The sequence below is a fragment of the Bos taurus genome, chromosome 28 (assembly GCF_002263795.3).
Source record: "Bos taurus isolate L1 Dominette 01449 registration number 42190680 breed Hereford chromosome 28, ARS-UCD2.0, whole genome shotgun sequence".
NCBI classification, from domain to species: Eukaryota; Metazoa; Chordata; class Mammalia; order Artiodactyla; family Bovidae; genus Bos; species Bos taurus.
In genome coordinates this window covers 41,775,513-41,788,694 of record NC_037355.1, presented here as the reverse complement: position 1 = coordinate 41,788,694, position 13,182 = coordinate 41,775,513, and the positions used below count along the sequence as shown (strand labels likewise).

The following is a 13,182-nucleotide window of genomic DNA, read 5'->3' as shown; positions in this document are numbered from 1 at the left end:
AGAGAGGAAGTTGAGGAGGTAAGGCATAACGGAGACCTGGGCAAAGTTCTTGATGGAGATGAAGATGGATGGAGGAGGAAGAGCTGGCAGGACTTGGTGACTGCTTGGGTGTGACTGGTGAGATAAGGAAGCCAAGGAGGGTGATGGGGCCCTGGGATGGTATAGCACAGGGCTGGGAGAGGATGGGCAGCTCTAAGCCTGGCATAGACTAGCCACAGGCATAGCCTTTTCCAAAGCAGCTACTGCCCCACCCCACATTCAGAAGACCCCCAGGAAGCTGAGGCCCAACTGTGCAGGTGGCCAACCTGAGTCTGTGCCATGCCCATCAGGGAGGAATGGTCAGGCAAGCAGGACAGTTGCAGGTCAAGGGGGAGCCGGTGTGCTGCGGTAATAAGGTGGCTGCTGGGTTACCATCTGGGGGCAGAAGGGCCTTGCTAGCTGTCTGGTCCCAGCCTGGGAGTGTCGAGAGCTCCAGACAGCAAGAGGTAGGAGAATATAAACCATCTCTCCCTGAGGGCTGCCCAGACACTGTGCTCAGCATAATAATGCCTCCAAAAATGTCCACTCCTTAGTTCCTGGAACCAGGTTACTTTACCTGGAAAAGGGGACATTGTAAATATGATTAAGTTAAGGACCTTGAGATGCAGCGATTATCAAGGATTATCTGTGTGCGCCCCATGAAATCACAAAGGTTCTTATAAGAAAGAGGGAGGCAGAACCTATGGTTAATTAATCTATGACAAAAGAGGCAAGAAAATACAGTAGAGGAACAGTCTCTAAGTGGTGCTGGGGAAACTGGACAGCTGCATGTAAAAGAATGAAATTAGAGCATTCTCTAGCACCTTACAGAAAAGTAAACTCACAATGGATCAAAGTTCTAAATGTAAGGCTGGACACTATAAAACTCTTAGAGGAAAACACAGGCAGAACACTCTTTGACATTAATCACAACAGTATCTTTTTGGATCTACCTCCTAGAGTAATAAGAATAAAAACAAAAATAAATAAATGGGGCCTAATTAAACTCAGAAGTTTCTGCATAGCAAAGGAAACCATAAACAAAAATAAAAAGACAACCCACAGAATGAGAGAAAATATTTGCAAAAAAAGCGACTGAGAAGGGATTAATCTCCAAAATATACAAATAGCTCACGCAGCTCTATGTGAAAAAGTCAAACAACCCAATCAAAAAATGGGTAGATCTAAACAGACATTTCTGCAAAGGTGACATATAACTAACATATAAAAGTACATGAAAAGATGCTCAACATTACTAACTAGCAGAGAAATGCAAGTCAAATCAAACGAGGTGTCACCTTACACCGGTCAGAGTGGCCATCATCAAAAAGTCTGCCAACAGGTGCTGGAGAGACTGTGGAGGAAAGGGAACCCTCCTACACAGCTGGTGCCGCGTGGGAGCAAGGTCCAGGCTCAGGCTCTGTCTTTGGACACAACCTTCAAAGCCCCAAAATAACAAGACCCACCTCCTTCCCCCAAAATAACTTCCTTTCCTTCTCCACTTAGAGTTTCTTTGAGGTCTAAGACGCCGGCACACCAGCTCCCTACAGGGAGGTTGCGCGGGTGCCGGGAGTGCGCATCCTTGACGGGGCGGGGAACGGGTGCACGCTGGCTGAGGGCATTCTTAGACGAGCACAGCGCAAAGACAAGGTCGTCAGGGGCGAAAAGCCAGCATAGGAGGTTTTAGCTCTGCCCGGGGAGGCCTGGCCCTGGCGCCTTAAACGCACGGAGCCCCAGGCCCCCAGCCCTGAGCGGAGCCCTGGGGTTCCAGCAGCGCATGGTGGACTCCCGCGCCCCTCCTGAGCCACTATCTGGGCCGGGCCGGGCGGAGCTGCGGCCTCTGGGAGCCGCGTCTGTGCCTCGCGCCATCCGCCGCTAACCCGAGCGCCCCAAGGCACCGCCCTCTACCGCCACCCCCACCCCTCCTTCCCGCTCAGCGCTTTAAAACCGCCTGGCAGCGGCTGAAGGCACAGACACAGGCGAGATCAAGCTCCGGGCCCGCGCCCCCGACGGCCGGCTAGAGCAGCCCCATGGAAGGTAAGTGCCCTCGCCTCCCCTCCCACGCCCCCGGCGCCGCGCGGTGCCCCTTTGCCACCCTCTGGGGCGCTGCCTCTGCCCTGCTCCCCGCTCCTAGCCAGGTGTGGGGATAGAGTTGAGGCCCACTCCTCGTAGATAGTTGCGGGTCAGGAGGTGTGGGTGTCTTTCCTTCTTACCACCGAACGCAGTCCTGATCCCCGGGTCGGGGAAGCCCCCGGCCTCAAGGGTGACCCAAAGGAGGGACATTCCTCGCCTAGTGCGGGATAGAGGGGCAGAGCTCTCTCAGTTAGCTCAGGGTGAAGCCTCCCGGGTCTGGGCAAGTGTGGGGGCAGCTACTGGCAGCAGAGTGCCAGTGTGTCTTGGTTTCTCACACTCGCTGCTCCCCGCCTCCACCGCCTCCCACCGACTCCCCTATATGTGGGCTTGCTGTGATAGAAGGCTGAGGGGAAGGAGAGGTTTTTAGAGAAAGTTACAGAACTAAAGCCAGAGCCCAACCTCTCGGCAGGTTCCGGGACCCAAAGAATAGGGCTCTGAATGCCACCCAGAGCATCATCTCTTCCCTGGCTTTCCTTAAGCGCCTGCTGCCCACCACCCTGAACAGGAGTCCAGGGAAGATGGAGGTTCTGATAAGAGAAGGCTTAGTTTCTACACAGAAGCACAAGGAAAAATGGTTCATTTGACCCAAGATTCCAAGTCCAGAACCAGACAGCTCTGTACGGGGCGTTAGGACCTCAAGGGCAATGGCTTTTCCCCTGAGACCCAGCAGAGCCGAGCCAGCAGCGCCCTTCCCCAGCAGATACATGAGCACATGAGCTCTGCTTCTGTGTTATTCCTGGGATCCAACCCAGGGAGGTGGGTGCTACCCAGATTCTGTCTCCAGAATGCCCGTGGTGTGAAGGGGAGTGACTTTCCCCAGGCATCACAGTACTGGTGGTGTCTGCCCCCAGAGCAGGTGGCCCTGGTGGTTGGGGGCATCCTTGGGGGGCTGCTGCTGCTGCTGCTGTTGACTGGGGTGAGCTACTATCTCTGGAAGAGACTCTGTGCCACATTCACCTATGAGGAGCTGTCAGAGACCACAGCTGCTTCCAGCACACAGGGAGACGCGCTCTGCCCTCTGGATGCCAGGACCCAGGCAAGCAGGTGAGGCAGGATGTGGGGCTAAGGGAGCTCCTGGCCTTGCTTCAGGCCCTCCCTGTGGAGTTTCCCTTGGAGTGGGGTGGAGAAGGAAAGGTCTGTTTGTTTATGGAGCGCCTCCTCTATGCTGTCAGCAGGCCAGGAGCAATCACAAAGAAACCGCCCCCCCAAAAAAAAGAAAAAAGAAACCCCAGAATCTGAGCCACAGCTATGAGGCAGGTGTTATGAAGCCCATTTTCCAGCTGAGGAAACTGAGGCTCAATGGACGTTAAGTCCAGATGGCACAACTAGGAAGTGGCAGAACAGGCATTCAAACTCAGGCAGACGGACTCCAGGAGCTGCGCTCCTGCGCCACTCACCACGGCTGTGGGCAGACGGAGGAGGTGGCTGTGCACGTCCCCTGGTGTGGGCCCAGAAGACGGTGCTCTTGCCTCCTCCAGCTCCTGCTGGCTTTTTCTCCTCTAGTTCCTGACACTTACACTCTCTGGGCTGAGCACTCTGAAGCCATACCATTCACCTGCTACCTATTTGTCATCTCCCTGCCTCTGGACAGGCCACCAGGCGTGCCATTTGTGGTGCCCCCTTCCCTCCAAAGCCAAGACTGGGTACCCCGGAGCAGCAGAGAGTGGGCCCAGGTCCCACAGGACCCCTACCCAGCCCCGGAGCTCCTGCCCCACACCACTGGCAGCAATCTTGGTGAGTGTGCCCACCAGGGCCTGCCCAGGGGTCATGGTATGCCCAAACCAGGACAGACCCATCTGCTTTCATGGCCTGGCTCCTGAAAAGAGTCCAGATGGGACCCAGGATGCCAGAGTTGCCCAGTGACCACTCTTTCTAGGTATTTCAGTTTACCAATGCCTGCTGCATCCCAGGCTGGGCTAGGTATGGCTTCACGTGCCATTTTGGAGTTAGACCATGGCTGGGGGAATCACCCCATTTTACACATTAATAAACTGAGGCCCCGGAGGGTAACAGTGCCATGCCCGAGGTCACAGAGGCAGTAAGCAACAAATCTGGGGTTGGAAACCCAGTGTTCCCAGGTACAGCACCTGTGCTGGGTCCTCCTCCAGGATGATGGGTTGGCCAATCCAGAGAGCAGAATGGTGGAAGCTGGGCACACAGCTTTCTGCCCACCTCCTTGCTCTGGAGACCTCACTAAGAACCACCCAGTAATTAGCTAAGCCCTTACAATTTAAAGAGGAAGACAACAGGCAGCATTTTATCACTGAGACATCCTCTGGGACACCACAGAAAGGAGCCAGGCCAGATGCTGGGCACTGCACCCACATTGGCGGCCCTGACCTCTAGGGGTGGGGGTCAGTCATGGGGGCAAGGGTTGAATGAATACTGTGTCCCAGGAGGAGTAGGCCTGGATGTAGAATGCCTTAGTGCTGAGAATGCGTCCTGCAGAGCTGCACTAGAGAGAGGCTGTGTTTAGTCTGGAGAAGAGAGTGGGGCGAATGTGGTCAGGAGAAGCCGGCGAACTACCTTGTCAAGACTCAGCCAAGAAGGGCTGGGCAGGGAGGGGCGGAAGAGCCAGAGCTTGCGGTCCCCACGCCCCTGCCTTCCCCTGGCCTGCCAGTCTTCCCAGTCCCTGTGTTGTAGGAGATGCATGTGTGGCGGGGACCATCAACCCTGAGCTCTACAAGATCCCAGAGGACCAAAGTGAGGCTGACTTCCCTGAGGGCTGCCTGGGACGGCTGTGGTTCTCCGTGGAATACCAGCAGGAGGCTGAGCGGCTGCTGGTGGGCCTGATCAAGGCACAGAGGCTGCACGCCCCCTCAGAGAACTGTAGCCCCCTGGTGAAGCTCCACCTGCTGCCCGATGAGCGGCGCTTCCTCCAGTCTAAGACCAAATGCAGAACCACCAGTCCACAGTTCAACGAACACTTCGTCTTTCAGGTATGACCTCTGAGCGGGCAGGGCCCAGGGCCCTTTGCCTCCTGGGAAGAACAGACATTGTGCAGGAGAGCCCAGCCTCCAGTGCTAACCAGGGCCCTGCAGCCCCAGGGGCCCCATACCACAGGCTCTACTCTACCCCACCTGCCAGGCCAGGGTGTACAAGAGCCCTGACCCTTGATGGTGGGGGAAGATGAGAGGCTGGAAGGATGAGGGGGCAGAGGGCTGGGCTCCTCCTGTACAGGCTGCCTGGAAGGGAGAAAGAGAAACATATTCTTGGAGTGCCCACTGAATGCCAGGCCCTGGCTTATGGGAGTCAGGAAGGCAGCCAAGACCCTGGAACACGATGAGATTTCTGACATTGTCATCCATGGAAGGTGGAGGGTGAGACCCTCCACCCCCACCCAGGCCTCTTGGGGTGGGGACCAGACTCACTCGTCCTGTCAGAGGCCAGAGCAGGGCCCGAGAGCCATCTTGCGACAGGTGGTACCTCTGCAGCATGGGGGACAGGTGAGCTCAGGGTCCTGAGGTGATGAGGCACTGAGCCAAGCGCACAGAGGCCTTGAGAGCCTCAGCAGGTGACTGGGGCCCTTATGGGAAGCCAGCAATCAAGAGCTCCCGAGAGGCCTTGGACAAACATTTTTAAGAGCAGGGCCGGAAGCTGACTGGCAAGGTAAGGAGAGGCTTGTCTGCAACTGGGAAGACTGTGATTTCTACCTTCTTCCGGGGCTGAGCACTGAGAAGAGGGGTGGCATGGGGCCCAGCCCAAGGCCGTCCTGCTGGGCTCAGGCTGTGAGAATTCACAGGTGAACCTGCTGTTCTTGGAACCTCAAAATCCAAGGTGGGGAGGTTTGAATCATCCCCTGCCCTGTGCCTGCACCAACCTTACCCTGGCCTCTCTGTGCTTCCCTCTCTAGGGAAGAGAAAGAGAAGAAAATCAAATTTAATTAACCATCTGCCATAAGCCAGGCCCTTTGATTGGGGTTTTATAACCCAGAGAGTAAGAACAATTATTCCATCTTACAGGTGAGGAGACTGAGTCTCAGGGAGAGGACTGTTCAGGTGCCAAATTCAGATAGCAGAGACGGGGGGTTCCCTGGGCTCCAGGGTGGGAGCCTCTCACACTTTTAGTTTAGGCAACTCACTTGGATGCCTGTTAAATGGTAGATTCTGCTTGGTGGGTCTGAGTGGAGCCCAAGGTCCTGCGTTTCTAACAAGGTCCAGGGGGTGGTGGGTGCTGCTGGTTCTGGGACCACACTCTGTGTGGCAAGGCTCTGGCACAGCCTTCCACCTCCTGGGGACACTGGCCCCACTGAGGCAAAGGGTGCCCTGAGGATGCCTGGGTTTGGGGTGTGCAGGTCCCTGGTTGAGATACCCCTCATGGAAAGATTCTGTTTCCAGAACAACATATCACGTCATCCCATCCCCTGACCCTTCCTGACTCCAGCCGGGCCCTCGTCTCTCCAAGGTATCCAGCAAGAGCGTCAACCAGAGGGTGCTGAGGTTCTCAGTGTACCACGTGGACAGGCAGAGGAAGCACCAGCTCCTAGGCCAAGTGCTGTTCCCTCTGAAGAAGGAGACACTGGTGGGCAACTGCCGGCGCGTCCTCTGGAGAGACCTGGAAGCCGAGAGCCTGGAGGTAAAGGTTAGGGTCACCAGACACATGCCAGACGACCATGAGTCTGACCACCGTAGACAGCCAGCAGGTGTGGCCCAGCAGAATACTGGCCACTACCCCACAAGTGCGACTCGTGGTGGAGGGCCCAGGCCAGAGCTGCATGGGACAGTGGAGGTGCACCTGAGGCTCTTTTGCCCTGGAGATTACTTGGAGCATCCTGGAAAAACCACATTTGGATTCCCATCCAGATCAGATAGCTATGAAAGTTGACACCTCAAATGGACCTGCCAAGGAAATTACCCACTCTTCCCCCAATACCCCCCCACCTCATGAGGCTGACTCAGAATAGGCCTTGGAATTCCCCATTCCTAGGTTTGAATCCTCAGCTCTGGTCCTTACTATGTGATTTTCAGCAGGCCCCTTCAACTCCCCAGACCTCAGTTTCCCCATCTGTAAAATGGTGGATGGGCTTCAAGGAAGGAGTATGGCTATGTCATGAGTACCCCGGGCCTGCCTGCCAGGAGGAAGGAGGAAGGCATGGGGGCCTCCAGCACCTACCTGGGGTGCTTTCCTCTTGGCTTCTCCAGGCTCCCTCCGAATTTGGTGACCTCCAGTTCTGCCTCAGCTACAATGACCGTCTGAACCGCCTCACCGTGGTTGTGCTGCGAGCCAAGGGACTCCGGCTCCGGGAGAACACGAGTTTTGTCAGTAAGGTTTCCCCCTGGGGCAGGGCCCAGCCCATGATCTTGGAGCCTGGAGTCTGGCCCTCAACCCTGGCCATCTGGTTTCTGCTTGCATGTGCTACCAGGAGCATTGCTGCCTCCCAAGCCACACCCTCCCTCTCTGCACAGCTGCTGCTGCTGCTAAGTCACTTCAGTCGTGTCTGACTCTGTGCGACCCCATAGATGGCAGCCCACCAGGCTCCCCCGTCCCTGGGATTCTCCAGGCAAGAACACTGGAGTGGGTTGCCATTTCCTTCTCCAATGCATGAAAGTGAAAAGTGAAAGTGAAGTCGTGTCTGACTCTTATCGACCCCATGGAGTGCAGCCAACCAGGCTCCTCTGCCCATGGGATTTTCCAGGCAAGAGTACTGGAGTGGGGTGCCATTGCCTTCTCCGCTCTGCACAGCTAGGGTGTGAGAAATTGCTTCCTTATGTTGATCCCAAGGCTGCATCCCCTTGGCCTTCACCAAGACCCTTAAGAACCCTAAGACCAAGCCTGCCCCTCCCTTTTCCCAAAGCAGTGCCTTGGCTCCTGTACTGTGCTGCCTGTCTCCAGCCCTGCCCTTCTGCAAAGCGAGGGCTCCTCCCAGGGCAGGGAGCAGCAAACAGGGTGTCCCTGCATGCAGAGCTTGACTCTCAGCTAGAACTCAGGAGCTGGAGGAATGCAGACCCCACTCTGGCTCACCCTAAATGTCCAGCCCCATTGTGGGGCCCCCAGCAAGGGGGTGGTTGTCTGCCCTTTGTGCATCTCTGCATTTGGGTCATTATAAGCAAGCTGGCATTCAGCCTTCCACTGTGGATTCAAAACCCATCTAACAGCAACTTCCCCCCCCAAAAAAAAATTAAAAAACTTGACCTCTGAATGGGGTGCTTAAGGGCCCCAGGAGGCCTGGGCGCCCAGCAAGGAGGATCCACCCCACAATGGGGACGGATGGGCGTGTGGTGCCAGGCTGCAGTAACAAGGGCCAGCCAAACCTTGGGTGCGTTCAGGAGGCAGAGAGGAAGGAAGAGGAAGGGAGCCAAGCATTTCCTTGGCTGTAGGCAGTATGCTAATCAACCCCGTTTCCTCTTGTAACGCCCTTTGGCTGCAGCAGTTGTGAGCAATGGGGTCCTGGCACCCAGGCGAGGCATGAGCCCGCCCACCCAGGCTCCCACGGGCAGGAGGTTGGGCCCCCTGCCTGTCCCTCCCAGCCTGCAGTCTGTCCTGCCCCTCAGGTGTGTTTGTCAAAGTGTCTCTGATGAACCACAACAAGTTTGTCAAGTGCAAGAAGACTTCGGCGGTGCTGGGCTCCACCAACCCTGTGTACAGCGAGACCTTTAGCTTCAAAGCCGTCCCCGCTGAGCTGGACACGGCGAGCCTCAGCCTGACAGTGCTGCAGAGTGCCGAAGGGGACAGTAAGGCTGCCCCTCACTGTCAGCCTGGGGATTGGGCTGAGGAGGGGCTGCTGTGCATTCAGGAAGCGTGGACCCTTTGGAGGGAGCCGTATGGTTTCTGTTCTGTGCCTAAGGAAACTAGTGCTCAGAGAGGCTAAGATATTTACCCAAGGACACGGAGCTTGCTAGTGAGATAGCTGGAGCTCACACCCAGCTTTAGTCTGGTGTCATTGTCCACAGGACCCTAGAAAGAGGTTAAAGGATGGCCCCTGCTACTCCGTCCTGGGGCAAATCGCCAGAGAGGTTGGGAAACAGCATAGCTACTTGCACTGGCCAAGCGACCTGGTGCTGTGGGTCTTTATGTACCCTGTGTTGCCTCGTGCCCTCTGTACAAGCCCTGAGGGTCCTGGGTGAGGTTCAGGGTGGATGAGAGGATGGAGTTATCCCGCACTGCCCCTCACTCCAGGGTCCATGTCACTGAGGCAGAGCTGTCAGGTCAGCTGGTCTCAGGGGTCAGAGCTTAGGCCCCTTCTCCATTGTGATACTTGGTAAAAGGCGAAAATTATTGTTGAGTGTTCCTGCTGAATATACAAGTTGACTGAGGGAAGAGGGCTTCTTTCTGGAGGGGCCCCTTCCTCCCTCAGCTCTTTGATGCAAGGCAGTTTGATGGCCCACCAGGAGGATGGGGGGCAGAATGGGTGCCCGCACTGAAGGGCAGGCTCTTTACTTGGGCTCCCTTCCCCGTCAGCTCCAGCTCCAGAGCAAAGTCAGGACCCCTTTGGAGGCTGTTAAAGAGGGAGGGAGCTGGCTACTTCCCTTAAGAGAAGGAGTGAGTGAGAGAGAGGGAAGGCCCTGGGGATGGCTTAGGTGAGGTGGCTTCTAAGCTTCCGAGAATGACCATGTTCTCCCTCCCCTGCAGGGAGTCACGAGCTGGGCCGGGTGGTGGTGGGCCCCTACATGTACACCCGCGGCAGAGAACTGGAGCACTGGAACGAGATGCTTAGCAAACCCAAGGAGTTGGTGAAGCGTTGGCATGCACTTTGCCGCACCACCGAGCCCTAACCAGGGCGGGGAACTCAGTTCTGCTCCAGAAGCTCTCTCTCCCCATAGCCATGCCTGACAGCCACAGGCTCAGACACTGCATCCAGCAACTCACTGGGCTGCAGAGTCAGCCTGAGCTGGGGGAATATGTATGCTGATGTATAGGAGAGAAGAGGGGACAAGAGAGCCCTGGCCTGGGCAGTGGTGTGACCGGTGGGTTACATCTCAGCAGCCCGAGAGGCCCTCCTTGACTCACTCTGTCCTTCTTTGCCCATGGGGCTGCCTGGACTTAGAATCCTGGCTCCTGGTCATCCATGTCTTGAACTGGACTGGAAACTCAGACACCGAGAAGAAACAGTGTCTTCAGTGACAGCGTAGCTGTACATGTGTAGAGTGCCGTGGAAACTTGGAAAGCTGATGATGTGTTAATGTTCAGCCTACACTTTTTTCTGCTGTCGTTTCTCTACCTTCTGCCTGGCAGAGAAGACAAGTTGTCTAAAAGGTTTACTTCAGTTGGTTCACAATAAATATTAGGTTGGTACAACAGTAATTGCAGTTTCAGACTGTGAATTTTAAATCATTATAACTAGGCTCAGACACATCTTATTAATAAAAATAGGAACCATTACAATCAACACATTTTTACCAATGAAAAATAAGTTTGTTTATTCCTGTAGCATAACAATTTGTGCTTCAGGATTCAACGAACTCTTGGAAAGCATTTTCTGCCTCCAGCTGATTGTGGAAGTGTTTTCCCTGCAAAAAGTTGTTGAGAGATTCTTGAAGAAGTGGTAGTCAGTAGGTGAGAGGTATACGGTGGATGAGGCAAAATTTCATAGCCCAGTTCGTTCCGTTTTTGAAATGTTGGTTGTGCGACGTGCGGTTGGGCATCGTCACGGAGAAGAATCGGGCCCTTCTGTTGACCAGTGCTGGCTACAGACATTGGAGTTTTCAGTGCATATCATCCATTTGCTGAGCATACTTCTCAGATGTAATGCTTTCGCTGGGATTCAGAAAACTGTAGTGGATCAGCCTGGCAGCAGACCACCAGTGACCATGACCATTTTTTGGTGCAAGTTTGGCTTTGGGAAGTGCTTTGGAGCTTCTTCTCAGGCCACCCACTGAGCTGGTTGTCACCAGCTGTCATACCAAATCCACTTTTTGTCACGTGTCACAATCTGATAGAGAAATGGTTCATTGTTGTTATGTAGAATACGAGAAGACAACACTTCAAAACGATGGTTTGGTTTTTTTTTTCCGGTCATCTCAGGAGGCACTCACTTATGGAGTTTTTCACCTTTCCAGTTTGCCTCAAATGCCAAGTGACCATAGAATGGTCAACGCTGAGTTCATGGGCCGCTTCTCATGTAGTTGTAAGAGGATCAGTTTCAGTGATTGCTCTCAACTGGTCGTTGTCAACTTCCAATGGTCACCCACTACGCTCCTCATCTTCAAAGCTCTCGTCTCCTTTGCAAAACTTCTTGAACCACGGCTGCACTGTATGCTCATTAGCAGTTCCTAGGTCAAATGTGTTGTTGATGTTTCGAGTTGTCTGATTATTAACAACCTATTTTGTACTTGAATTAAAAAAAAAATCACCCGAGTCTGCTTTTTTCCTAACATCATTTCTATAGTCTAAAATAAATATAAAATATACAGCAAGTAATGTCATTAGCAAAAACATAAAGTGAGAAATGCACATTAAAATTATGTGTAATATAACCACATTTATTTAAGAATGTATCCCAATATCAAACAGCAAATTTCAACAAGGCAAAATTGCAGTTACTTTTGCACCAACCTAATATAATAGAAATTTATGACCAACCTAGATAGCATATTCAAAAGCAGAGACATTACTTTGCCAACAAAGGTTCATCTAGTCAAGGCTATGGTTTTTCCTATGGTCATGTATGGATGTGAGAGTTGGACTGTGAAGAAGGCTGAGCACTGAAGAATTGATGCTTTTGAACTGTGGTGTTGAAGAAGACTCTTGAGAGTCCCTTGGACTGCAAGGAGATCCAACCAGTCCATTCTGAAGGAGATCAGCCCTGGGGTTTCTTTGGAAGGAATGATGCTAAAGCTGAAACTCCAGTACTTTGGCCACCACATGGGAAGAGTTGACTCATTGGAAAAGACTCTGATGCTGGGAGGGATTGGGGGCAGGAGGAGAAGGGGATGACAGAGGATGAGATGGCTGGATGGCATCACTGACTCGATGGACGTGAGTCTGAGTGAACCCTGGAGTTGGTAATGGACAGGAAGGCCTGGCATGCTGCGATTCACGGGGTCGCAAAGAGTCGGACACGACTGAGCGACTGAACTTAACTGAACTGAATATAATAGCATAGTCTGACAACTAGGTTGGGTGTGTAAGTGTGGAACAGTCCCAGGATGCCTGGGCAGCATGGCTTAGAAGAGAAGGCTCTTGGGGACCAAGACTCACTGGCTTCACACCTGCAGGAGAATGCTGTGAACAGCCCGCCCAGGTACCGAGTGGTGGACAGGTTCTGGTCATCTGCCCTTGGGCCTCCCACCTCGGGTAAGAAATGGTGAAAGCACGTGGCTAAAGCACAGCCCATAGGGCTGAAACCTTTGCCTGTAAGCCCAGCAGATCCATTATGATTGCTGTGTTGTGGTAGGTGTCAGTGTAAACTTCACTAAGATGGAAGTTCCCACAAACCACAGTCATCGATTCCCTGTGAAGATGTACTCAAAGTCACCAGCAGCCCTTCTGCTTGTCACTGATAACTGTTATCAAGCAGTTATCATTTTCACCTGAATACTACTAAGCTTGCAGATTCAAGCCTTGTTTCTTTGTAACTGAAACAACACTTAAGTGGTATCTTCTCTTTTATTACACAGTGAAGCAACTTCTGCAAAAGAAAGTAGTGAAATGTTGCCTCTTTGACTTCACCTCCAGTCTCTGTCAATGCACAAATATAAGCCTTGCCGCTAGTGGTCTGTATGCACAGAATACCTTGTGTTTGCTTTTCCTCACTTATTTCATGATTTTTAACATAACCAACACTGCAGTAATTTCTAACAGCATCACAGCACACATGTAATGGCATTCTCTACGTGTTTGTTTGGGACTTCCCTGGTGGCTTAGTGGTGAATAATCCACCTGCCAATGCAGGAGCCATGGGCTCAATCCCTGATCCAGGAAGACCCCCTGAAGAAGAAAATGGCAACCCCTCCAGTATTCTTGCCTGGAGAACCCCATGGACAGAGGAGCCTGGTGGGCTACAGGCCATGGGGTCACAAAGGGTTGAATGTCAGACACCACTTAGTGACTAAACAACAGCAGTGTGTTTGTACAGCCAGCTACTAAGATGGA

The 13,182-nt window shown here is 53.4% G+C and overlaps 1 protein-coding gene across 4 annotated transcripts; it reads left to right on the top strand.

The window, feature by feature from the left end:
- Positions 1–1,954: 1,954 nt before the first annotated feature.
- SYT15B (synaptotagmin 15B) lies at positions 1,955–12,819 on the top strand. 4 transcript variants are annotated; one of them, NM_001205963.2, is given in 8 exon segments: positions 1,990–2,055; positions 3,003–3,195; positions 3,743–3,885; positions 4,795–5,090; positions 6,556–6,726; positions 7,293–7,413; positions 8,643–8,822; positions 9,721–9,863. In NM_001205963.2, coding segments are annotated over 8 exon segments (1,254 nt in total). In that variant the 5' UTR covers positions 1,990–2,048.
- Positions 12,820–13,182: the final 363 nt, after the last annotated feature.

What these genes read in the sequence shown, in the direction of transcription:
- SYT15B (XM_015461050.3), top strand. Translation starts at nt 3,111, where the DNA reads ATGAGGAGCTGTCAGAGACCACAGCTGCTTCCAGCACACAGGGAGACG. An exon ending in TGGAAGCCGAGAGCCTGGAG is followed by an intron (nt 6,727 to 7,292) that starts GTAAAGGTTAGG and finishes TGGCTTCTCCAG; the next exon opens with GCTCCCTCCGAATTTGGTGA. An exon ending in GCAGAGTGCCGAAGGGGACA is followed by an intron (nt 8,823 to 9,720) that starts GTAAGGCTGCCC and finishes CCTCCCCTGCAG; the next exon opens with GGAGTCACGAGCTGGGCCGG.